General features: G+C 37.8%; 1 protein-coding gene across 2 annotated transcripts in view; it reads right to left on the reverse strand.

Annotated features, from left to right (window-relative positions):
- Positions 1-26,484, reverse strand: part of Slit2 (slit guidance ligand 2) — a 307,698-nt gene that overhangs the window by 18,926 nt on the left and 262,288 nt on the right. For both annotated transcript variants that reach the window (XM_070012748.1, XM_070012747.1), the window contains 7 exons: positions 24,908-25,032; positions 24,721-24,818; positions 23,403-23,542; positions 8,622-8,715; positions 3,338-3,475; positions 3,002-3,242; positions 1,336-1,466 (listed from right to left, as the gene is read on the reverse strand). In XM_070012748.1, the coding sequence (XP_069868849.1) occupies positions 1,336-1,466; positions 3,002-3,242; positions 3,338-3,475; positions 8,622-8,715; positions 23,403-23,542; positions 24,721-24,818; positions 24,908-25,032 (967 nt within the window). The remainder of the gene's footprint in view (positions 1-1,335; positions 1,467-3,001; positions 3,243-3,337; positions 3,476-8,621; positions 8,716-23,402; positions 23,543-24,720; positions 24,819-24,907; positions 25,033-26,484) is intronic.

The raw sequence follows: 26,484 nt of genomic DNA on the forward strand, positions 1-26,484 counted from the left end.
AACGCGATGTGAAGGCTTTTGAAGCAAATGTCTATAAGCAAGGGTAATGCCAATAAAATCAAAGTCACAAGCATTCTTTTATGAGTCTCAATCAAAGCCCAATTGCTTGTGACCAAGTGTGTTTGGCCTATAGTGTGTTTTGTTCATAAACATGGTTCTAAAACCTGAACCAACAATCTTTAAAGAAGAGAAAATTTCACATTGACTTCAATAGAAGAGATTTCTGCTTTTCCTGGAAAAACCCAGAGTATGGCCAAATCAGACCCACAGAATTCAAGGACAAGCGAGCAGGCACAGTCTTTTGATGAAGATCTGATCTGAGTTCCTTCCAGACTGCCCTTGCTGTATTGTCAACAGGAAAGCTCTTTGTCGCAGGAGTCCTTACTGCCAGAGTTGGTTCTGTTATGGAATAAATTGGTGGGGGCATATTCTGCTCCTCTCTTTGACTTTTTAATTTAGTTATGCTTGGGAAAACTGACTGTATATGAGTTTCTGGTCCCTTCTCTAAAGGAAGATTTGCAGTTCTTTCTACATATGATAGAATTCACTTATAAGATGATAGCAGGAGGATGGCAGAGAATAAAACGTGCACTGTGGCTTGAATGTGTCCCTGAAAGTTCATTCACTGGGGGAAACACCAGTGCAGCAGTACTGAGGGGAGAATTTGTAAGTGTTGACTACGCGTTCAGGGCTATATCCTCACTCTCACAAATGGACTGATGCTGTATCAAAGGAAGTGAGTCTGGGTGCTGTAGTCCTAGCTACTCATGGGGCTGAGTTCTGAGGATTGTAGTTCAAAGCCAGTCCGGGCAGGAAAAGTCCATGGGACTCTCATCTCTAATTAATCACAGAAAAAGTGGTGCTCGAGCTCAAGTGGTAGAGTGTTAGCCTTGAGCAAAAGTCGCTTATGGACAGCACCCAGGCCCAGAGTTCATAGCCTAGGACTTTCAAAAAGAAAAGAAAAGAAAGTGGGTTAGTCATCATGGGAATGTGAGCCTGATAAAATCTGATGAGTTTAGCCCTCCTTCTCTCTACCCCCATCTTTGGCTTGTGTTCTCCTGCCTCTTCATTCTCTCATAGGATGTCACAACTAGAAGGACCTTGTCAGATGTGGGAATCGTGACTTTGGATTTTTTTCAGCCTCTTCTCAATCTCCTTTTATTAGAAATTACCTCGTCTCAGGTATTCCATTACAGAAGCACAAGAGGCACAAGAGAGATGTGGAAAAACATGACCCCTCTCCACTTCCTGTACTGCCATCACAGAATAATAGAGGAGAAGCAGTATTTCATGAGACAATTGTTTCACCTTTACCAGTAACTAAGAGATCTTTACCTGTAAATGGCAGAAGCCGGGTGGGAGCCGGTGTCATAGCTGGCCCTCACGCGCCCGCGGTAGAGTTCCACAGCGATGTGGTCTTTGTCACCCTTATACAGGAGGATGCCACTGTCTTCATCGGTGGCAATCTGGAAGAAAAGGCCTTGACATAGTAGATGCCCACTCAACAAATGCATCCCATCAAATGAAGGAAGATTTTTAATATGGCTTACTTTTTCACAATGGCTAGTGGAATCTAATGCACACAGCTGTCTGAAAGCTAACTTGCCTATACATTTCTCTGCTGTAAACAAATTTATAAAGAAATTGAAGTAATATGACAACTACTTCAGCTATGTGCTTAGGATTTCCTTTGCTGGAGATTCTCTCTGATGTTCACATTATTCTTCTTATGAGTTTCATCTTTGTCATATACTAACGACTGCATTGAGCAAGGCAGATTCATATCTTGTATTAAACTTATTTATAGTCATGTTAGGTCCATGAGGATTTATCTGTTGTTGTTGTTCATTTTTTAATCATGGTCCTTTTCTTCTTGAGGATATTGAAAAGACTAGAGTTATGTAAAGTTAGGGCTTAAGCCTCATATACCTTGGAGAATGTTCCCTAACTATTCACTGTTGTAAAAATAAATAAATAAACAAATAAATAAATAAATGGAGTGGAAGGTAGGGTGACAGAATTTTAGAAAAGACCTTCCCAAGGTCTTGTTCTTCAGGACCTCAAAAGTAGTTACCACTCCTCAATACCCAGAGAGTCAGGGCAAAAGAAAGAAGAAGGGATGGTATCTACAGGAAATTGGTTGAAGTCATTTAGATTCAAAATATATTAAGTGATCATGATGAGCAGATAACACAATACTCAGTCTTAATATGTCCCTGCCCCATATTCTGCATTTATTAAAGAATCTAGCACCATCTTTTCCCCTCAACATTTGAATGATTTGCTTAAAGGAAAAGATTTCTTGGTGGAAAGACTTAAATATAAGTTGTTAAATTTCATGTTATCTTCCTGCTCCACCCCCCACCCCCCCGCCCTCAATCCTGGTGCTTAACTCAGGGCCTAGGCACTGTCCTTTAGCTTTTTCACTCAAATCTGGTGTTCTACCACTTGAAATACACCTCCACTTCCAGCCTTTGGGTGGTTAATTGGACTTTTCTTTGCAGGCTGGCTTTGAACCACAGTCCTCACATCTCAGCTTCTTAAGTAGCTAGGATCACAGTAGTGACACCCCACCACCTGACTTCTAGGTGAAAGATGTAATAGGCTCCAGCTGAGTTCTGTCTCACTTAAGCCTTTCTTAAATGCAGACCTCCAAGGAAAAATGTCCTCCACCCTGTGCAGTGATTGAACAGCGGTGCCATAAAATAAGTAAATAAGTAAATAGAGTTACTTCACTTGGGCATCCAATAAAGAGATGCAACTTGTTGCTGTCCCTCACCCAAGATAATGGAGTGGATAAAAAAATACCAGTTCCTTTTTTTTTTAAATACAAAGTTTGAAGAGAAACATTACTGAAGCTTTGCCCATGAGGGGAACGAACATTCTGTCACCGTCTCTGCAAGTATCAGTAGCATTCCCAAACTCCATCATGGGTGTCATCATCTACCCAGGCTGACTGTGGCTCAAGCTCACGTCTGTTCTTGGGGGTGGGGCGGCTCACCTGAAAGGTGATGTTTGTCTGTGGCTGCACCTTGGCCGAAGGAATTTGAAGGTACGACTCTTTGTTTACAAAATTCACACTGACCAATTTTTCACACTTCTCTCCCTGGTAGCCAGGTAAACACTGGCATATGGGCTCATTTATCCTGATGATGCACTGAGCTCCATTCTGACAATCAAAATTATCACAGGGGCTGGTCCGAGGCAGAACCATAGGTGGAGAAAATTCACAGAACAAGCCACTAAAAGATACACAGGAGAGCGGAAGTTAGCACAGATTTTATATGGATGGGTTCTGAAAGCACATGTCTATGCAACTGAGTATTTCTGCGTGTACCTGTAACCTTCGGGACAGATGCATGTGTAGCCGTTCACTGCATCGGTGCAGTGGGCACCATTTGTACACTTGTTATCTTGGCAGTCATCAAAATCGATGTCACAGTGCTCTCCGATGTATCCTGGTGTGCAGTCACACCTGTTTGAACAAACAGGTAAAATTTCAGTCTCAATGGAGATAAATCAATAGGCAGATGCATTCCATGTTTGAGGAAATGTCGTCAACTCAACCAACACATCTTTGTAACAGTCTCATCTCTAATTTAACGAATGCTGAGAATACCAAACTTGCTGCAAACTACCGTGTGGTTTTCAACTCTGATCTATTGGAGATGTGGCGGTTTTATCTGTTTGATGATAATGAACATTCACAACAGAATAAAGAAATCATGAGTTTTTCTCTCTCCCTTTTCTCCTTCCCTCCTGTTTTTTTCTTCCCTCTTTCTTTTTCTTTCCTTCCTCCCTCCCTTCTGCTTCCCTTCCCTGCTTTCTCTTCCTCTCTTCTCTTTTTGCCTAATTTCTGTTCTGCCTAATTAATTTTGACCATAGTAATATTTACTATGACTATTACATCTATTTTAAAGGATTAACATATTAACTTTTCCATAGCTATTAGATGCATTGGAACAAAAATATAATTTTCAGGGAAACTAGTGAGTTAATATTAGGCACTCTAATTTTTGACACATCTGGAAAATGACGTAACAAAACGTGGTTGACTGTGAAGGATCTGATACCAAAATCCATGGGGCCAAGTCCACAGACAGCTTTTTGGCCTCTGCATTCTGTTGAAAAGGTGGCAACTCCACTGAGGATGAAGAATCAGGGTCACAATGGAGCTGACATTTCTAAGCACTTCCTGTCTTCCATGGATTCACTGAATCTCCTCCATGCCCTGAGCTACTGGTGATACCATTATATCCATTGTGTAAGTGCGGAAACTAAGGGACAAGGAGCTGAAGTAACTTGCCTAACAACATGCCACTTAAGTCCAATTCAAGCTGTCTGATCAAAGAGCCTGGATTCCTGGCCACTGCGTTTTGTGGTCTGATAATCAATTTCTTAAGGTTCCCTTTAAAAATCTGTCCTTGCTCAGTGCTGGCCAGCAGACAGCCAGGACTCAGGACGTCATCATGCCCTAGGAAAATTGTTGTATACAACAATTGTCAAGCGGTGGCAGTCCATTCCATAGCCTTAGTGTCTGTTACTCATAAATATTAAGTAAGAAATTCCTTAAATAAAACAAACTTCCTAAATTTAAAATTGTATGCCATTCTCAATCCTGTAATGAGCCTTTGCAATATTTGATCTGTCCTACCTGGAATCACTCCTTTGGCCAGTCCACACTGTATGACTACCAGCACAATAGTAACAGCAATCTTTTCAATGATCTCCTTCCAGAGTGTTATGGTACTTGTGTTTAGGTCATTTATGAGATCATGAGGTATTTGTCTTTTGGTATTTAATCAACTTCATGTATCATAAAGTGTAATCTTGACTAAGATACTTAAATATCACCAAATACTTCCTTATCTAGAATATATATATGTGTACAAATATATATGTATATATATATGTATATGTATATATATACCCCTCACAAGTTAAAGTTATTGGCATAACTTTTGTACAAAATGCATTGATAAATGTATATATTGATAAATGGTATTTTTATAAGTTTCTATGTAAGTATTTGTACTCAGATAAAACTCTTTAGAATTTATTGTAGTATTCACTACTTTATTTTAAAGATAACACTATTTAAATGAGAAAGGACACTTAAAGCCATGTGGCATTACTGAATGCCACAGGAATTGTGTGTATTTTAAGAGTGAATGGAGATTGGAACATTAAAAAAAGTGGGAGTATGTAGCTTTTAAGAGCAATGGACATTCTGCCTGCATGTAGGATTTAAGAAATAAAATGATCTCAGAACTTAAGCACGCTTTCTCTGCAACCAGTCAATTTTAATGCTAAATCATAATAAGGCAAAGTAAATAGTAAGTCTGAAGTTAAATGGACCCTAAGTGGCTGCACACATTTTCAAATAGATGGACAAGAAATTCCATCAATGTTAATGTGAACAGAGCCACTGAAGTGCCAAGCTTTAAGAGAAAGGAGAAATGCTTTGAAATACTGAATTATTTATTTGAGAAATCAAAGTAAAAGACCAGAGAGCCATACATTTACCACAGAAGCTCTCTAAAAGGTATTTTGTATTCTCTTATCTCCAAATAATATTCTTCGAGCCCATTAGAAAATGGAGTTACATCACAGCCACATATTTTGTGGGAGTGCATGTGTGCATGTGTGTGAGTATGTGTGCGTGCATGTGTGTGTTTCTTCTGTTCCTTATACCAAATTTCAAAACAGAGAACGCATTTGAATCAGAATCCCTCACACTTTCCATTTTCAAACAAGTATCAGATACCCTCAAGTTCCTGTCTCTCAAGTCTTGAAGCCAAATGTACCATATACAGTTAAGCAGCCGGAGACCCAAACAAGTCAGATGCATTCTTCAAAATACTGCTTAGGGCATCCCAGGGTCTAAAAATATCTCAAGGCCATTTCAGAGATTTATGAGTTATATAATAAAGCAAGAAGAGTAGAACAGCTCTGTGAGTTCAGTAATAAGAAAATGCACTTAAACGGGACAACTTGTCCAAAAAGTATTTCTTAGAAATTTTCTTTCACTGCTTCGTTTTGATTGGTTTATGTCCATTTTCTTTTTGCAGGCATGCTTCCCACAACGCACAATTATATCTAATTATATCGACTTAGTCTGTTTTCTGCTGAGCTAGTTACAGCCAAGGTGTGAGCCTGAGAGTCAGTGGCCACTGAAAACCACGGGCTTCTACACTAATTAACCTGTACTTCAGCAAAATGCACTTTTAGAGGGTACAATCTGACTGCTCGAAATAGAAGATATTTAATTGAGAATTTACCTTTGTGAATACAAACTCTTAGTTACAATGTATCAAGTCTATTCATTTCTCTGAGGATCATCTTATTTGTTACATAAGCAATGAACTTTTGCCTTGCCAAATTCAACTGTGGGTAGATCAAAGATGACACTAGCTACAACAAGTTAACTAGAGTGGTTGAATAAAATGTAATGCAGAATTTTGCATAAAGTAAAAAAATTGTAGTGTTTGCCCGGGGCTGTAATCTGAAATAAGATGAAAGACACAATCAAATCAATCCTTTTCTTTCTCAATAAGGCATTGAATAGCATTAGCATGTCCTGCACGTAGAGTAGTATATTCTAAATCTTTAGATTTTTAACTCAAATTGAAACAAGATATTTTTGTCAGGGAATAAATATTTATATCAGATTAGCCTTTGAAAATCGGGGAAGGTTTCACAATATTGACCTCAGGCCCTTGTTTCACTCAAAAGTCTGATGATCTGTTTGAAAAGTACCTAAGATTTACGGCTCAAATACTATTGACTCTTTAAAATTGTCCCTGACCTTCTTTTAAAATTGCTCATGAGTAATTTTTAACTCTCTGAAAGCTATGGTAATTAAGCTTGGGTCACTCTCTGTGAACATAATGTGAAATGAATAGCTATAAAACACTACAAAAACATAAGATGTATAATTACCACATGTCCAGACCATGGCCAATTCTCCATAAATTCTGGGTTGGAGGAACACATAATGCTTTCGGCAAGTTATCTGGTCTAACCCCAGCTCAACTCCAGAACCCAGATGTGTCATGCCTAAGAATCTAGTCTTTCCTCTGTATCAGACCACATGAACGATTAAAATATAAAATGTCTTGAGAGAGAACATGCATTCACCAAACTGGAAAAGCTAGCTCCAGCTCTCCCAGTAAATAAGCTAGGGGTATCTGCATAGCCAAGCAAACCCTGGCTCATCATTTCCTTATGTTTATAACAAAGAATCAGCACCGAGATAACCTTGAAGTTACAGCTGCTGTAGATATACTCCAGAAATACTTCAGGATGGAAGCAAGAAAATTATGGAGTTTGCTGTGAAACATTTTTTCGAATTATTGCTTGGATGACAAGGTGCCGTGGTACACTCCTATAATTCTAGTTACTCAGAGGCAGAGATTTGGAAGATTGCACTTTGAGGCTGACCTAGGCAAAATGTTAGAGGGGGCCCCTTCTCAACACACAAGCCAAGCATGGTGGTACTGATTGTCTGTAATCCCAGTTATATAGCAGGTCATAGGTACAAGGACTATAGTCCATCGCTGATACAACCCAACCCTAGCAGAAACTAGTAATCCTGTCTGAAAAATAAAGCTTTTATAAAAGGGCTGGAGTCCAGTATCAAGCATAAAGAACCTGCCTAGCAAGTGTGAAGTCTTGAGTCGAGTATTGCCAAAAACCACAGACACATACCATGCACACATACATGTGCGCATGTGTACACACACACACACACATACACACACACACACACACACACACAACTTAAACTCCCCTCCTCCCTTTCTGCTTGGAGAAAATGAGATGATTTTGATGTTTTCAGTTCACTTGCTAGAGCTCTTCAGGAGTATCAAAGCCATTCTTTGGATATAGTTAAGTTAAAAGGAGCACTCCTGCCAGATACTGGAAGCTCAGGCTACAATCCTTGCTACTCAGGAGGCTGAGATCTGAGGTTTTCGATTGGAAGCAGGGCCAGGCAGGAAAGTCTGTGAGACTCTTATCTCCAGTTAACCACTAGAAAACTGTAAGTGTTGGTGTGGCTCAAAGTAATAGAGAGCTACTTGAGCACTTAAAATTTCAAGGACAGCACTCAGGCCCTGAGTTCAAGCCCAATGACCAATAAAGAATAAAAAGTTAAAGAGAAAAGAGCACTATTAACAGTTAAAGTGGGGACACAGTCATAAATCAGGACTGTCCTGGACCATCTGAGTGATGTGGTTATTGCGTGGATACTCAAAGTAATATTTCACAACATAACCTTTTCAATTCTGCTACAAACTTACCTTCAGGTGGTAGTGGAGCCCTGGCCTTTGAATTAGTAGAAGGAAACTTGTTGAAAGGTTCTGTTATTCCATCAATGACTTTCCAGAAAGTCGTGGAACAGAAGGAAACCTATCTTCCTTCTGTTTGGTGTACTAAAAGACACCCATGCTGCCTAGAAGCATTGATGAAACTGTCACAGGCACTAGCCAATAGACCTCTTTCTTTCATGTTGGTTGAAGGCACAGAGCTAGGGCTTGTGGGTAAGAAGAAGACAAGTTCCAAAAAGAGAAGAGCAGAAGGGCTCCTAGCTGACTGGGAGCCCCAGGTGGCTGTGCACTTACTTGTATCCTTTTGGGGTCAGAATGCACTTGGAGTCATGCTGGCAGGGGTTCAGGTCCTGAGCACAGAAGTCCAGCTTCTCCTCACACAGCTCGCCTGCAACACAGCCAACTCTGTTAGCTCAGATGGAAAAGCCAACAGCCCTCCAGCAGTCTATGCCAAGGGTCCCAGACCTGACCACCACTCATGATCGAAGCAAAACAAGAACCCACACACAAAATACAGCAAAAAAAAGACTGTGAAGAAAACACAGATAACCCCCCACCCCCCACTCCCAATATAGAACCAAGCAGAGCCCATGTCCAATCTTGGTGATGATTTAGGACAACACATTGTCCTCATACGTGGCTCAAGTGTGATCTTCTCTAGAATACATTATTGGAATCAGAAGAAGGTGATCAGAACTTTCAGTTTTGCTGATTGGTTGATATTATTTGGGGTTGCTGACTGAGGTATTGCATCAAATTGAATAATTTTTTTTCTAAAAAGCTGGTAACTATTCATAAAAGCTCCCACTGAAGTGACGGCTATCCAGGTTTGTAAACCCACCACTTACCAGCTTCGCCCAGTTTCCCTCATGCCTGCCTCTGGCTACTACTCTCCCAAGGTTAGGTTAGTCTATCTTGTTGAAGTCATAGGTCTCTGGTGTCTGCTCTTTGTAAGCTTGACAGGCACAAACAGAATTATATGATAGATATGTCCTTACTTCTAATTTATTCTGTAGCCTAAGGTTTGAAGAGAAACCCTCAAATCTTTATATGCTCTAAGGTTTTATAGAAAGTTACATTGTTTCTCTCTTATGCATCAACATCACACTTCTTAGCCATTATTTCCAAAGGTGCCAGCTACCTAATAATTTTAATAATGTGCAATGTTAATGGACAAGCAAAAAGTTAAAACCAAAACCATACAGATTCTAAGTTGTCTCTATTGAATTATGTGACTGATAGTCTCTTCAGACATTTCTTTCAGTACAAATAGCACATCACTATTTAAGATACAGGCAGACAGACAGCTAGATAGCTAGCTAACTAGAAAGGACCAGGTATAATTTTTCATGGAGATGAGTTTCCCAACCACCAAGATGCTAAGACGATAGGAAGGATATAGCTCTACTATTAAGTTAATTTTAACTTGTTTTATTTGCAAATAAAACAACAAACAAAAAACAAACGTGTTATGTCCCAGGGTAGTTGCTCTTTTCTAAGAAACAACTTAAACTTGTACTTCTTTGAAGTGTGGACTTAGCAGAACTGGCTTAAAAAAAGACAGGAGTTTAGTGAACACTCTTTTGTTACAAGGCTATCCTTTTAAGATAGGAGTACTAGAAATTGGTAAAATTAGTTGCCAACTAAATAACCTTATTTAGATGTTAAGGGCTGTTTCCATAGGTCAAGTCTATAAATGTACTCAGTTATTATATCAATCTACCTTTGTTATTTCCTAAAATGAACTTATTGAACAGAAATTCTCATCATATTACTTCTATAAGATTTTTCTATGCCTTAAATCTATGACAAAAAGTGTTTATAGTTGGTGAGCTATATTTAAACAGGCTTTAAAAATTTACAAGTTTAATTAGCATTACTTTAAGTTAGACATCTTAATGGGGTTTCTTCATTATAATTTATCATACTAACATGATTAAAGCATTTTCTAATCCAATCTATGTAGTCGAGATTAGGATGGTAGAAAGTAGCTTATTTCCAAGTAAGTAAAATTTCCTGCTAAGAGAAGGACCTTTTGAGACAGTAAATATTATTCTGTTCACTTTCAACTTAGTCCCAAATAAACTGTTTCAAATTATAAGAAAAATTATTTTTCCATTCACTAATCCAGTACAATTAGGCCAATATAAACTACAGTTCATGAAGACTGACCACGAAGTACTCGGCTAGATGGTTGGCAACTGTCGTGAATGATTTTACCCTTAACTAGCTTCCAGTCTACCAGTAGAAAGTCTAAGTTTGAGCCAGCATATAGAATGAATTTGGCCTCTTAATAGAAAACAAACAGAATCCACCCTTCTTCTCCAAAAGGAACTTCTCCATGTAGAAGAAATGAGAAGGGAGACAATTCTAGAATAGAAACTGCTGGATGAACAAATGTCTAAAGCTGTACCTCAATATCTTCCAAGTAAGCCTGCTGATTTGAAGGTGAATAGCTACATCATTGTTAAGTATATGCTTATCTCTAGAGAACAGCCCAAGAGCACTTTCAGTTATCACTGAAGCTCTACACCAGACCCTGAGAAGATTGGTTAACTACTTAACTGAACTCTTCCTTTTTTTAAAAAAAATAATCATCAACAGTGTTATTCTAAAAAGTATTACAAGATTATATTCTGAATTACATTACTGCCCAAGGCATGTTTAAAACCGAATACTGCACCTTATACTCTCACCTCAAGTTTAGTCTCAGATTTATGAATCCATTTTTGATTCATTCCAGATTAATGGTTTACTCTTGGGCTTTAACAACTTCCTTTGGCATTTCTGTTGCTGATTTTTCTTATCTACATTTGTGCTTGTCCTATGATACACATATTGCATATTTACTCAATAAAAATTTATCTAGTTCTTGCTACTGTGTGCCTGACAGGTTTAAACATATACATATGCAGCCGTCTTATATTCATGACATGCATATAAGGTAAGAGCACAAAGATGCACAGGTTCATATTCACTTTCTGTTATTGAAGTTTATCTTATTCTTTCTTTGTATGAGAAGTAAAAGCACAAGCATGGACATATTTGCTTTTGTATTTACCTAGATTATGACACAGCAATAAAGTCAACTAGTTTTTATTGAACTTGCTATTCAGACTGAAGAACTCCAATTTACCTAACTCAACTTGGTTTTCATTTCAGCTTTGAAACATTTTTCTCATCAATATTTACTTAAACCACGGTTCATGAATACTAACATAGTTTATGGTTTTCATTTTAAATATTACTTTAAATTGTCCCTGATGGAATATTAGAATAAATGTTTTCATTGGGTTGTTTGGTTCATTTTCCTAATAATATTATTTCCAAATGATATTACTTCATTATTCAAGTACTGAAACATGGTTTTCCAGTAAGAACAGGAGTGAAGTGAGCCAAGATATCCTTAGGTACTACAACGAGAAATGTCCCTAGCCTACTTATATCAAGAGGGCATCAGATGATTTGACCTGTACCTTATTTTTTCTATACAGAAATACCACTGAGTTAGTGTAAAATAATGGAAAATAAGGGGAAATTGAATTTGTGTTTCTCTGATGATCTGTGGCCTATGGTAACATCAATTACTCTCCCCTTTCTTGAGAAACTATGTGCAAGAAGACATAAGAAAAGATGACAATAATCTTCACTGCACTCCTCATAGTCAGGGTTGTGACTAATTATCTTCTACACTCGTCTTTCCAAGAATCACTTTCAGGTGAAATGATGTCAGCCCCATTTGCTTGGTTTAAGGCAATGTGGTTGAGTGAAGATTAAACAGACCTCTTAAGAGATGAGTCTAGACCAACCATGATTTGGGGTTCACTCACACAGCAGAATTTTAGGAAACTTGATCTCGTTGTTACCTGTCTTCGATCCTCAGAATCTCATCATGACAAAGCAATAACATAGGACACAATGTATGACCAGCCTTTGTGATTTAACTTTTGATTAGGTAAACAAATTAAGCTTCTTCATGTTAGTAGTGTGTGTGTGTGTGTGTGTGTGTGTGTGTGTGTGTGTGTGTGTGTGTGTGTGTGTGTGTGTGTGTGTGTGTGTGTTTATGATGTTAAAGACTGGTGTCTTGCTTGTCTGTGTTTTAGAGAGGGAATGGTATATATGATGGGGGCCTAGTTATTATATTACCTTTTAGGAAAACAGATTGAATGAATTACTCTAATGAGAACTTTCCAAAGACAAAGCACTAAGTGTCCTGAACAAGGGCATTTTTCTGTGAGAAATGTAAGTCTGCCTCTTGGCTTGTGGTTGTCAGGTAATGAACATACTCCAGACAGATATCAGTTTGAGCTATAAGGGAGCATGGCAAGATTGGTGCCCATGTATCTAAGAAGCTCAATTTCCCAGACTGAACTTTGAGGAGAGCCCCCAAAACCCTGATGTAGCAGTAATATGAATATTTCTTTTCGCTGGCTCAGGACATTTCTGTTACCATGAGCTATTTCTCAAGAATATACTCATGTCCTTACATAAGTGCCTTCATTTGAATGATAATTGTTATGGTCACCTAGGTATGGCAGTAAGGGTCATCAGAATTGATGATGCTTGGTTTGAAGTGAAGAGATCCTATCCACATGGCTGGTAATGACATTTAAACAGAATGGGCTGCTGTAACCATACACAATGTAAGAGAATTGACTGGCTCCAATAAAGTGCACTATCTTATTGTTCTGGATATCTACCCTTCACTGGTAAAATGAAGTTTGAGAACTTATACAGAAGGCCAACTATGGCTCTAATCTCTCTCTCTCTCTCTCCTGTACTCCCTCTCTCCTTTTCTCCCTCTCTCCCTCTCTCTATCTCTGTCTCTGTCTCTGTCTCTCTCTCTCACACACTCTTTTAAGATAAAGAACCTGCTTCTAAAGACATAGTATAGAAATTCTGGGGTTAACAATGTAGTTTATTCATAAATTAGACTGAACTACTTTCTTTTAATGAGAAAAGATCATTAATATCTATAACAATGGAAAAGAAATAAATAGTTATATGATCAACTAGAGAGTAAAACATGTTTAGAGAGTAAAACACATGTTTCTTTGAATATGTTGCATTTTGCGATCATGAAAAGCCTGTCTGGATGAGATCAATTGTACCCTTTTGCATTAACCCAGCAAGTTAAGGTATCAAAGGAAGCAATCAACTGGGTAAAATCCATGAACTTTAATTCCTTATATGCATCCATCTGGAAGGCAAAGGATTCTTTTTATTTACAGTTTTGGATTTTGTCTTTCCGACAACCTGCAAAAGTATGTGCAAAACGACATACTCAGTGAGACCATCTGAGAGATAACATTCCTTTTCTTGCTCTGGTGGGTCCATACTTTTCAAATGTTACTGAAGGACCTAGATAAGCATGAAAGACAATGAAAGGAAGGGGGCAAAATAAATAAAAGCAGTAACAGATTTGTGCTTTTAGAGCCTGGACTAAAGAATATCCTTGCAGGCTGGACTAGACAGTAGCTCCTAGATAATCCTACAATAAGTCCTGCCAAATAATGATCATCACAGAAGGAAAGGAGAGACAGAGAGTACATCTCAGCACATAAAAGGCCTCTTTGAGAGAGGGTCAGAGAAATAAGGTTGTTTTTTTTTTTAAACTGCAATTCAAAAAAAAATCAATCCAATGCCCATAAAAATTACACACTTTCCATTTGTTCCATCTAAAAGAAACAAAGCCATCCCTTAAGTATCTAAGGAACAGAGGTTCCAGGAATGTCCTGTTAGTACTCAGGCCCTTTGTGGTTGCTTATAACCTGGGCACATCTTTTCATGCACTTTAACTCACCTGTAGATCCCACAGAGTGTCTAATACAATGTGTGTGTTATGGAATAATTGTCATACTGTATTATGCAGGGAATGCTGATGAGAAAAGAACATGTCAGTAAATATTTACTTCAAACATCAACTTTCTTCCTATATGTGGGATTCTTATTGGTCAAATTCACATGTAGAAGCCATAGATATGGAAGGCCACCTGTATTTGTGTTTTCTTCTCCTCGGCTGCTAGGCCACTTCTATTTGACATAATGTATATTAGCTTATAATCTCAGGGATCAGACAGAACACATTAACAATGTCACATTAGTGAGAGTCCAGTCTGCACATGGCAAAGGCAATAATTACCTTTATATTCATCAACAAGGAAAGGATGGCATAGGATCTGCATGTTTTCTGTAATGCGACTTTCTAAAAGAGAACATTCTTTTTGAGGATTCCTTTCAGTAATCTGTTTTATTTTTATACACATTCAGTCTTCTGAAATGTGTTCCCCTAGTTAGCAATAGGCATCTGACCGTCAGGCTATGATCTGTGACCTAACTAGACTCACTTTTTAAATTTAAGAGCATCCAGTTATCAGTGTAGAAATGTAGGGAGGGAAGTAGTCTTGAGGGGCTGTGAATTCTTGAAGCTATATTAGCCACTGAAGGCCACATTTCTATGGGAAAGGTGTGCCAAGTATGACACATGGATATTTGGGACATTTTTGGGATATCTGCCATAGAGATATCCCAAGATCAAGGCAATCACAATTCAATCGAGGAAAAACCTGAAAGAATGTGGTATTATGTACCTATTAAGAGAAGGCAGAGCATATTTAATGTTAATTTTCATTTATATATGAGATAAAATGAGTTCCTCCCTCATGCTTGATTGCTAGACAGTCTGATCACTGTTCATATTATGAAGGAGTGCTTCTCCTTATATGCAAGCAAATAAAGTCTGCATATTATATTGTTAATATACTCAAAATGGAAAAGTAATGCCTTTGCCCTGGTAAGCTTCTTACCTGATCTGAACTCTTTGAAAACCAAAGGCAAAGAGTTTGCCTGGTGCACAGGGGGAAAATGTTTTATGGATTTTTATATAATTTTCAACAATTAACTTGGTGTTCTGCATAAGGTATTTTCTCAGTAAACACTTCATGCATTTTTAAATGGAAAAACTTACCTCTCCAAATAAACAGACTAAGAAAAGGAGGTAGTTTTCAGTATTTCCTCCTTCAAACTCAGATTAAATATTATAGCCAATTTCAACAGCTACTGAAAAGTCCAGCAAATATTTGACTCAGTGTTCCAGATACATAAATCTAAATTAGACTGAATAAGTCTGGTTAAAGTAAATTGTTGTTCTGAGCTCAATGGGTACTGTCAGTCAACTAATGAGAGCCAACAGTTCCTTTAAAATGTTTTCTAAGATTCCAATAAATTTGCAAAAACCTTTGAAAGGTTTTGAAGAGGAATGTAATCCACATGATATTGGTAGGCTGCCAATATATATTCCCCAGTGAAAGAACCTTAGTTTTTTCTTATTTGAGGATCTCAAGTATATTCACAGCTATGTTGACTTTGATATACAAACCCTGCCCCATTTGGATACAGATTAACAGGAGTCACTGTTATGAAGAGATCATGAAAATCTACAAATATACAGAATGCTAAAAAAAAATACAGTTGAGAGTTCTTTAGCTTTCACTATGTCCTTGTCCTTCAAAGTAGAGTAGGGGTATAAAGAGAAACCAATACCTCTGCATAAACAAAACATATTTGACATGAGCAAATTAAGTATAGTAAAAAAATAGCAATTTAAAAAGAGAGAGCTGTGAAAAAGATGTGAGAAGTCATAATTTACTTTAGAACTTGTATCCTAATTTCTATAGAAATTCTTCTGCCCCTACCAGTGTGGCTTCAAATAATTCAAATCATGGTGGAATTTATGATGTGAATTTTACGCTTGACACCAAAGGTTGCCTACTATGTTTTCTGAAGTATAGATAGTTCACACTTTCGTCTTTCCTTATACATTCTTCTTTTAAAAAAATTCCTTTTCTTTTTGTGGAGGGAAGAACCAGACTCAGAACCTTGCAATTACCAGGCAAGCATTCTTCCACTGAGCTACACCATCAAACCTATACACTTTTGCTAGTTACTCTCAAACAACTAGGTGAAGAGGAAGATACGTCAATGTCCACAATTCACCAGAGAAAATACATTGAAACTGAGAAAGGTCCCAATCTGAGTCCAGGGAGGGAAAACTGAGCTTCTCTTTGTAATCCCCGCACCCTCAGTATCATTCACTTTATGTGACAGAGAAGGCAATTTAGGACTCAGGAGAGAGTAACCAATTAATTGTACAGGCGCTGATGGAGTACTTTCTTTTTTTTTTTCGTGTTTTAAGTCAAACAGACTGCCTTTCCACATGTGAATATTATGGTGGCAGCTTTATTCTTTTCAAACGTTCATAAGGGATATTATGTATAGCAAGCTGAACAGACAGCAAGGGAGGCAGAAGAAAAGCTTGTTAAGTATAAACAATTCGAGTCATTGCACAACAGGGAAAGAAGCCACGCCTGAAAGGTAGCAGCCAGTAGGAAGGGACTGGTTCTAGCAAAAGGCATCCAATTTGCCATGCATACCTTCAGGCAACGTGCACGCTAGTTTCCCTGGGTCCCCATCTACAAGTATATGTGTGTCCTGGAGTAAGCATTTTAGCTTTCCTTTGTAAATGTGTGTGCCTGTCCTCCATTTTTGCTGCTCATAGGTAAAGAGTTCTGGTAAATGAAAAAAATGTGTCAGCTATTTGGGAAGGTTCTTTTGATGTAAGAAAGTTATCCTAGATAATATGGAGGCATGCAGATTCTATTTTGAATCAATCTTTGCCTTAAGAATACAGAGAAAGGTTTGACTCATTTTTTTTAAACCAAATTCATAAGTAGCCAGTTTTTAGAACTTGCAGAGATCTTTTACTAACCTGAACTGTAGTGAGCTGTAGTGAAGGTGTGAAGTCATGTCATGATTGTGCTGTCAAGCTGGCTCCTGGGGGCCTAGATTAATATTCTTTAAGGACAGAATAATTGATATAATTGATATTGTGTTTGTGAAATAGACTCAGGTCCTAGACCATTAATTGTGGTAGTATTTGTATAAGGTAAGATAACATTTGGCCAAGGAGGTGTTAGTGTATTCATTGAGGAAAAAAATAGGAAGTTATCTTTTTACACCTTCAAATAAGAAAACATTCTTTTCGAGATTTTCAACTTCTGTCTGCACACAGTATGACTAAGTGGGCACATGGGAAATCATCCAGCCAAAGCAACAGAAGACAAGCAGAGAGGGAGCTGCTTGTGTATTTATCCATTGGCCTTCTAATTCTATGCATGCTCATCCACATCTGGAACTATCCAGACAAGTACATGATGTGGTTGATTTAGGACACTGCTCCTGAACTTGGTACTTGCAGGCTATTAGCAACTGGAGTCATTAAAATCCACTGGAACCCGAGCACTGGTGGCTCACGCCTGTAATCCGGCTACTCAGGAGGCTGAGATCTGAGGACTGTGATTCAAAGCCAGCCTGGGCAGGAAAGTCCGAGAGACTCTTATCTCTAATAAACCACCAGAAAACTGGAAGTGGTGTTGTAGCTCAAGTGATAGAACACCAGCCTTGAGCTGAAGAGCTGAGGGACAGAACCCAGGCCCAGAGTTCAAGCCCCATGACCACCACCACCACCACCACCAACAACAACAACAAATCCACTGGAAAACTCCTTAAGTTTCTAAGACACAATTTCTTGAAGAGTCTGTTATGATTCACCAGGTAAAGATAAATTAATGAAATAACTTTTCCTTTGGGTAGCTAGGTGAACTAGATTAACACCAATGATTAGAAAAAGCTCTTTTTTTTTTTTTTTTTTTTGGTCAGTCATGTGGCTTGACCTCTGGGCTTGGGTGCTGTCCCTCAGCTCTTCAGCTCAAGGCAAGCGCTCTACCACTTGAGCCACAACACCATTTCCGGTTTTCTAGTGGTTTATTGGAGATAAGAGTCTCATGGAGTTTCCTGCCCGGGCTGGCTTTGAACCACAGTCCTCAGATCTCAGCCTCCTAAGTAGCTAGGATTACAGGTGTGAGCCACCAGTGCCTGGCAGTAAAAGCTCTTTGTATGGTTTGAAAGTTGACCTACTAACTCCTGAAATTCTGCAATACAAATGTGACAGTTTCATATGCTAGACCATCCTCTTGGGTTGTGTAATTTACTTTATAAAATGTTTTCAAGAATATTGTCTTTAGTGTGAAATGCCCTGCGCTAGGCAAACCCTCTACCATTTAGCTCTTCATAGCTCTAGGTATATCTGGTAAAAATGACTTAATAAATGTATCTAAATTCAAATCTTTTTCATGTTTGCCACTGATAAGATTCTCTATTTAATGACATAGGAAAACCCATGCTACTTTAAAATTTTTCTAGCTATAGAAGATCTAGTATAATAAATGACCTGTGGTTTTCATTAAACACACACACACACACACACACACACACACACACACACACACAAAAGTAAAAGCATGCCCCACTGGGGTAGGGTGGGGGAGGGGCAGGCATAATTTCAAATGTTCAGCTTTATGTCAAATGATTGAGCTTTTTTGGCATTTGCTATGTTTAATGTTTATGGCAAATAAATATAAAAGAACAAAGGTAAACGCATACAGACAAGTAGAAAACAGAAAAATGTTAGTCTCTATTTTTAGCAATCTCTTTTTCCCAGCTGAGGGTTGCTGCCACAAGTTTCTAGAAATTGATAAAGTGCATTTCAGAGCCCGGCTTATGGTGTCTGACATAGCTAGACATACATCAAAGATCTGAACGAATGACTTAACATATTGCTTTCTGACTTCATATTTTGTCAACATTTATTACCAGGTACACACAGTAAAACCTATGGAGCTTTAAAAGAAAGAAGAAAAGTGAAGCGAAAAATCATAGTAGACTTAAAAGGCAACTAACCTTTTTCCACCTCATTCAGATTAGCAGCTGGCAGCGACAAAGACAGAAGAGACAAAAGACTTTTTACATTGCAATACAACAGCAGAGCACAGGAAGGCAAGGTGCAGCATTAAGGACAGAGAAGCCAGGGTGAGAAAGCAAAGTGAAGCCAGGCTTACATTTCTTACCTACAGCAGGGCCAAACGCACAAACATGGAGAAAAATGAGGCCAGAGGCAAATGCCATTACAGGGGGGTCTAGGTGTCTGCATCTAATCCAGGTGCTGAAAGCACCTGCTACTTCACTGTTTTAAGATGTACACTGAAAGGTTTGTGGGTGCATCTCAGAGACTCGGAAAACAGAAATAGTGGCACAAAACAGAAAAATTAAAGTTCTCTGATTATTTTTCACAAAGAACAGTGTAAGGCTTTCCATGCCCAATTTGTAAGAAAAGAATAGTTACCATTTGGTAACTTGAAGGCATAAATTAGGATTCATTTGTGTATGTCCTTCATTGTGTGGATCTGTACTTAGGACATGTAGTCTTGACATGTCAGACCAGTGCTTTCACAGTTGGGGTACATGAGAAAACATAATTGTCAATCTAACATCTCACCTAATATGACATGTAGAAAAGGCACCGAGGCATATTTTCAATATTTCAGAGTACAATACTTCTAGTTTTCATTTTATAGGCTTATGACCTTGTCTGAATTACTGAAAACCTTGGAAATTTAGCCTGGTTTTGAGAACAGATATTAGCATGCTTTGTTAGAAAAAGCAAAATCAAGACCTACCATTTCTCAAGGTAGGATTAAAACCACAGAAATAGTTTTTTTTAAAATTATTTAACATTTCCAATGTCTTAGTCTTCTAATACTAAGCATGGAAATTTTGCTTGAAGATCATAGTAAATTCAAGTTGTCAAAAGTTAATCTTGCTTGAAGAACACCATCATTCAAAGATCATGCATTATCTAACTAGAAGGGCAGATGGTGAATGAAGCAGGCAGACAGAGAAAAGTTTTGTGGTGTGTGATGGAGAAGTTAAAGTTTAAATAATAGAACAGTTATATTATTGGCCTTTATAATTTATGTTGTCAATCTCTTTGGCAAAGGAAAAAAACCTATTTTCTTTTTAATAAATCATTAACTTATTCTGATCTTACTTAGGGTTTAAATAAACTTTGATAAACTTCTCAAAGTTTTTTTTCTTTAATATTTCTAGCCCTGATTTGTAGCCAGTTCATCATGCCAGGATTTCCTTGTCATATTACCTTCGGTCCTCCGAATTTTCTCTATATTATGCTCATTTTGACTCTTGGCATGCAGGCCAAATGCAAACATTGACACTATAATAACTTATAAGCTTTTTCTATGAAGTTTTATTTGCTCCTATTAGAATTCCCTTCCTCATTGTATGCCTTTGGGATAAAGAGTGAAAAATAAATCTTCAAAGGAAAAAGAAAACTTGTGACTTGAATGAGTTTTATACAATGGCAACATTATTATAGTCCCTGATCACAGCCGGGTTCTGGTCCCAGAGCTCATGCTCTTTAATGAGATTCCAAATCTAAAGCCTAATTGTGAACTCCTTCATTGTTCACGAAAGTTGCAATTCGCTATCCTCATGATCTCCAGGCCATGCAACCATGCACTTTCTTTTGAGCTTAGATTTGCCTAGATCCTTTGCTCAAATTAAGGCAAACTCGTATTTGTAAAAACACTGAAAGACTCTGGGTCTGGTCTGGAGCCAAAATGGCTCTCGACAGGGAGTCATGGTAGGTTCGTGCATGACAGGTTTTCCTTTTTATATATAAGCTTCACATTTGGCTAAGTGGTTTTACTAAATTTTGGGTTACTCTAATGTTTCAAGGACAGAAATGTGACATCCCCAGGGAAGAATTGATGACACTTCTCAGAGTAAGGTATAATGAACTGAATAGCTCTGTAGAGCAGTGGATGTTCCCTGAACATAAGGTGGGCAGGAGATTGGAAAATGAAGGGTGAGTTGTAAGACAAAGACTCAAAAGATAAGAATAAGTAATAACCATTCTACGGCCCAAACACGGGACCTGTTCAAAACCAGCTTGGAAGTGCTCGTTGTGTTATTTGATTTATCAACAAAGAAACCTGAATACAGCTGTACTTCTAAATCTAGGTTTCATCAAATAAGAAACATACAGAGATTCCTGCTTTCTGTGCTCAGGATAGCATGGCATATAAAATTATGTTCATAAGAATGAGGTCCAATTTTCTGGTGAAGTCAGAGCAGATTGGCTCAGAGAGGCCTCCATAAGTAAGTGGGCTTCTAAGTCCTTTTTATAATGATCAGAGCAATGACAGACATAAGGAGCTAATCTATCCTAAGATGATGCTACCAAGTAGTAGAATTTGGCTTCTTGCACACATTTAAATTAGCCCAACCATGGAAACCGTAAAGGCTCCGTAATCTGTGGCCAAAAATTGATGGCAAAAACCTGAGGTATGACCCACATTGTTTTGGTGGAAATTCAAAGCTATGGGACATCTAAACTCTTTCTAGCCACTTTAGAACAGACACTTGTTCTAAATATACTTGTTAACCTTTCTTAATGCAAAATATCAAAGAATGCTCAATTCCTGCCCACTAAGCACTGTTATGTAATCAAATAGTCATCAAAAACATCCACATTGCTTCAGGGAACTTAATATGATATAATTTTATGGAGAGTCTAGTGCTCTACTGGTATAAATAAAAGTATATCATGGAAATGGTAGTTTCAGAAGGACTCCAATAGATCTGGGTTTTAGAAACTGATCTTGTTCTATATAGTACGTTGCCCTAGTGCAAAAGAGACTTTGCCACTAAGAAAAGGATTTAGTAAAATGTGGTTTTTCAATATTTCATAAAAAGTTGATTTTTCTAAACAAATCTCTGGGAAAACTGTTTATACAGATCTGCGTTTCTCTTAAATGCTTAGCGCAATTAACCCTAGCTACCCACAAGGTTATGTCAGTCTAGGTACCGTTAACCATGCATTCTACTATATGCAAATTAGCCAGGTGCTGGTGGCTCAGGACTGTGAGCTGAGATCTGAGGACTGTGGTTCCTGCCAGCCCAACAGGAAAAACTATGCAACTGTTATCTCCAATTAAGCCTGAAGTGGAGCTGTGGTGCAAGTGGGACAGGGAGAGGCCCAGGCCCAGAGTTCAAGCCCGGGACTGGCACACACAAAAATTTAAACAAAAAAGTACATGCAAATTAAAATTCAAACATCTAGCAAAATGAAAATAGTAACTTTCACAAGGATGGCAGGATCCAATTTCCTACTCGATACATATTCTCGTTTTTCTATTAAATTTGAGTAATTTCTTTAGGACAAATATAGCTATGGTATTTCTATTCAGTCTCAGAAATAAATCATAAAGCTATCTTTTCAGATAGATAAATTATAAACTTGATGACTTTATAGAGAATTGGTGTGAAGTGGAAAGAAGTATGACAGTGTGTGTAGTCATATTTATCCAACAGAGATTAAGCATCAAAAAGGAAGTGATAATCCCATAAAAAATATCCTAATGCACCATATGTTCCTAAATGAGTATCATCATGAAGGACATGGAAATAAGTTATCTCAATGCTTACTCACACTCTGGCAAAGTAGAGAGATTCCCTCTTTTTACATATGGATTAGTGAGTCCGTTTGCATGAGGAACCTGCTATAAAAACCTCATTGGAAGGTGGGTACAGGTAGCTCATACCTGTAATCCTAGCTACTTAGGAGACTGAGAGCCGAGGATCAAGGTTTGAAGCCAGCTTGGGCAGGAAAGTCTATGAGACTCTTAACTCCAACTAACCATCAAAAAGTTGGAAGTGGAGCTGTGACTCAAGTGGTAGAGTACAAACCCTGATCCAAACATCTCAGGGACAACACCTAAGGCCCTTAGTTTAAGCCCAGGACTGGCACAAAAAAAAAACCAAACAAACAAGAAACAAAAACAACTACAAGAAAAAAAACACAGGGGGTAAAAAAAACTTCGCTGAATTGTGGACAAATGTTTCTTTAGAAAAGCTTTCTTTGTTGCTGGGTAAAATGACTTTGTGATGGATGTGTGTACTGAAATGAGCTTGCTGGGTCTTTTATTTGCTTGGGTGAAACCACCTTAAATTCCTCTTTTTTAATACTACATCTAATTTCTAATACTTCTACCAGTTATTGAATTATAGACAGGCTCAGTAAACAAATTTAACATAGTGTCAATCATGCGTTCAAACAGATTCACTGATCAATGGCATATTATTTCCTGTTCTTCATACCTGTGTACTCAGGTGGACAAAGGCATGTGTAGTTATTAATTCCATCAACACAGGTGGAATTATTTTCACAATCATTATCTTCACAATCATCAACATTGATTTCACAGTTTTCTCCTTCAAATCCATCAGCACAAATACACCTGAGCATCGAAGAAAGACAAGGAACATTTTCTTTTTCTTTTGCTGCATTTTAAAGCGTGTGATCTAAACAGTTATCAATTATAAAGCTGTAAACTACAAGAAATTGATTTTTAAAATGCTTTGAAATGATATGTTGCAAGGCTCAATTTAAGGTAACATACAACAAACCAGTAAACATTCAAAAAATTAAAATTTATGCTGGCTGCAAGATGACAAATGGGTCCAGCATCTTAAAAATCAATAAACTCAACATATTTGCAGGTCTAAATCACAAGCCAAGTTTTACTTTACAACCCTAACTATCTTAATGTCAAGCTTGCTCTCTAATAAAATATGTCATATTTCTTTGCTCAGCAGTGGGAGGAACTGGTTCTGATTTTAAAAATTGTACCATCTCCTATTCTATGTATAATGTCCTTGGTGTCTAGTAGCAAAAAAAAAAACAACACACAATATAAAATGTGACTATTTTAAGTCTCAATAAATTCAATATCTCCCCCTAGCATAAAACATTGTATATTTAACCATGACTATATATCAGAATAGTCTCTGAGTAAAGTCTAGATGAAAAAGAGACAATTTCATAAAAACTATAAGTATATTTTCTCTAAAATCTGATCATTCTAACAAGCTATAATGGTACATTTGCATCTTTATGTGCAATATTAGTGTCATTAAAAAGAAGTCTATTTAATAACTGGTGAATTGTTTCTGAAGTAATTCTATTGTACAATTAAGTGATTCTAGGTTCAAGGTTCACAGCTTATTTGTCTAACTTATAACTGTGGCCTCGGTATGAATCATTAATTTCCTGTTTCAGTGGAATATATAGAAATAACATGAAACTCAACCAATGAAGACGAGATTTGAGTTTAGGGATCAGTTAGCTATTAAGTTACCCCACAGAGCCAATGGTTTCTTTTGTCCTGATCTGACTCGATTAATTATACTATGTGTACATGGGTGCTTTCAAGTTTTTTAGATTGGGTTGCATCCTAAACCAACCCGCGGTGTCTCCATTTGTTTTTGTAATACTGCAAGGACTAATAAATATTTTCCATATTCTAACATTTGTTTTACAATACTGTCCTTTCCTTTGAAAAGGAAAATGCATATTCGCTTACTTATTTCTTGCCACCATACTTCAAACACAGGAGATCACACCCCAGTGACTCACCAGAATCCCTCCTTTTCTCCTTCTTTCAGATGGCAAGTCCCTCCGTGCTTACATGGGTTACTGATGCAGGCATGAATTGGGACATCGCAGTCTTGCCCCTGGAGGACACACGGCCAAGTAAGGGTGAATACAAGTAAGGAAGTTCTTAGCACATAGAGAAGGCAGAGTAGACAAATGAAAACAATACCTTGAAACCATATGGACAAGTACACCGGTAGAAGTCAACTGGATCGTTGTTACAGGTGCCGTCATTTTTGCAGGGATTTGACAGACAAGGGTTACATTTAGCCAGAATATTGACATCCACAGGACCTAAAAATGTAGTGGAAAAGAAAATCACATGAGAAACAGATTCAACTTGCAGTAGTTCACTTCAAATGTTTGCAGTGCCTTCTTGTAAAAGTATATTTGGCACACACAGTTTTCTATGTGGCTATGCGTGTTTTTCTTCCATAACAAAACTAGGAGTCTCCATCATTCATGCATGTCAGAAGGAGGCTTTTTCACTGGGAGGTACTGTGAGAATTTCTGAACCCAAATTGGAATCTGAGTTGGTGGTTTAGGTAATTAGTAGCTGATGTTAATGAGATCAAAATCCCTTCTGGGCTAATTTATGCAGATGTATTCATAATTATCACCTACATCTCAGCCTTCACTAGATCCACAGAAATGCATGCTAACAACATTCCAGGAGAGAACTACCTGTGCGGTGTGTGTGTGTGTGGGGGGGTAATGAGTTTTATAAACAAGAGAAATGTATTAATATAATTAAAAATTGTATATGTATATGTTTCTTATTACTTTCATACAGGTAACACTAAAGTGCTTTCTTTCCTCTCTTCTTTCCTCCTTTTCTACCTCCCTTCCTCCTCTCCATTGCTTCCTCTCTCCATTTCTTTTCTCCCTTGGTTCTGTCTCTCTATTTCTCTCTGTCTCTATCTGACCCCAGGGCCACACACACTAAGCATTTTCTCTACCATGAATGACTCCAGGCCCAGCGCTACTTTTATGCACATGAAAATGCACCCAAAAGGCAGTCTCTGTTGTATAACATTCTCCTTCTTATCCTTTTGAGCCACTGTATTTGTTATTTCCTTAATGCAATATGTGATAAATGATGCATCTAGATCTTTCTTTTAGAGAAGAAAATACATCTCAAATACCTGTGATCTTATAGTTTGAGACTGTTTAAATGAGAAGCTAGAAATAGTTTTAACAGAGAAAGTAATTGGATACATTTCGAAGAATTTAATACAATACATAGGTAACAAAACTACCACCATACTGGGCATAGTCCCTATTCAGTTTAACCATATAGTTAAAATTTACTTAATAAATGTGTATAGTATATTATCTGCATAATAAGCACGAACTAATTTTCCAGGTTTTTTTCTGGGGAAATTTAATTTCTGATATTGTAAATTATGCTGAATTATTTTAACATCTAGATTTTTAAGGTTATCTGGAGATGGTTGATCTTGTGTGCATATTACTTTATCTAAAAAGAATCAAGCTAATCAGCTTTCATATTCTCAGTCCTGACATTTCTTAAGTTTCTGAATCATTCTGGTTGCACTGAGTTTTGAAGTAGAGTATTAATTTCAGTTGGTAAAGGTGACTACTGCACATATCATTCTATTTGATATCTATCTGTCTGTCTGTCTGTCTGCATCTACGCAGTGCTAAGGCTTACGTCCAGGTCCAGTTAAGTGCTCTAACTCTGAGCTCCTCTCACCTCCAGCTCCCTCTTTTACCCACCTATGT

The sequence above is a fragment of the Dipodomys merriami genome, unplaced genomic scaffold (assembly GCF_024711535.1).
Source record: "Dipodomys merriami isolate MVZ:Mamm:240054 unplaced genomic scaffold, mDipMer1.0.p SCAF_9, whole genome shotgun sequence".
Taxonomy (NCBI): Eukaryota; Metazoa; Chordata; class Mammalia; order Rodentia; family Heteromyidae; genus Dipodomys; species Dipodomys merriami.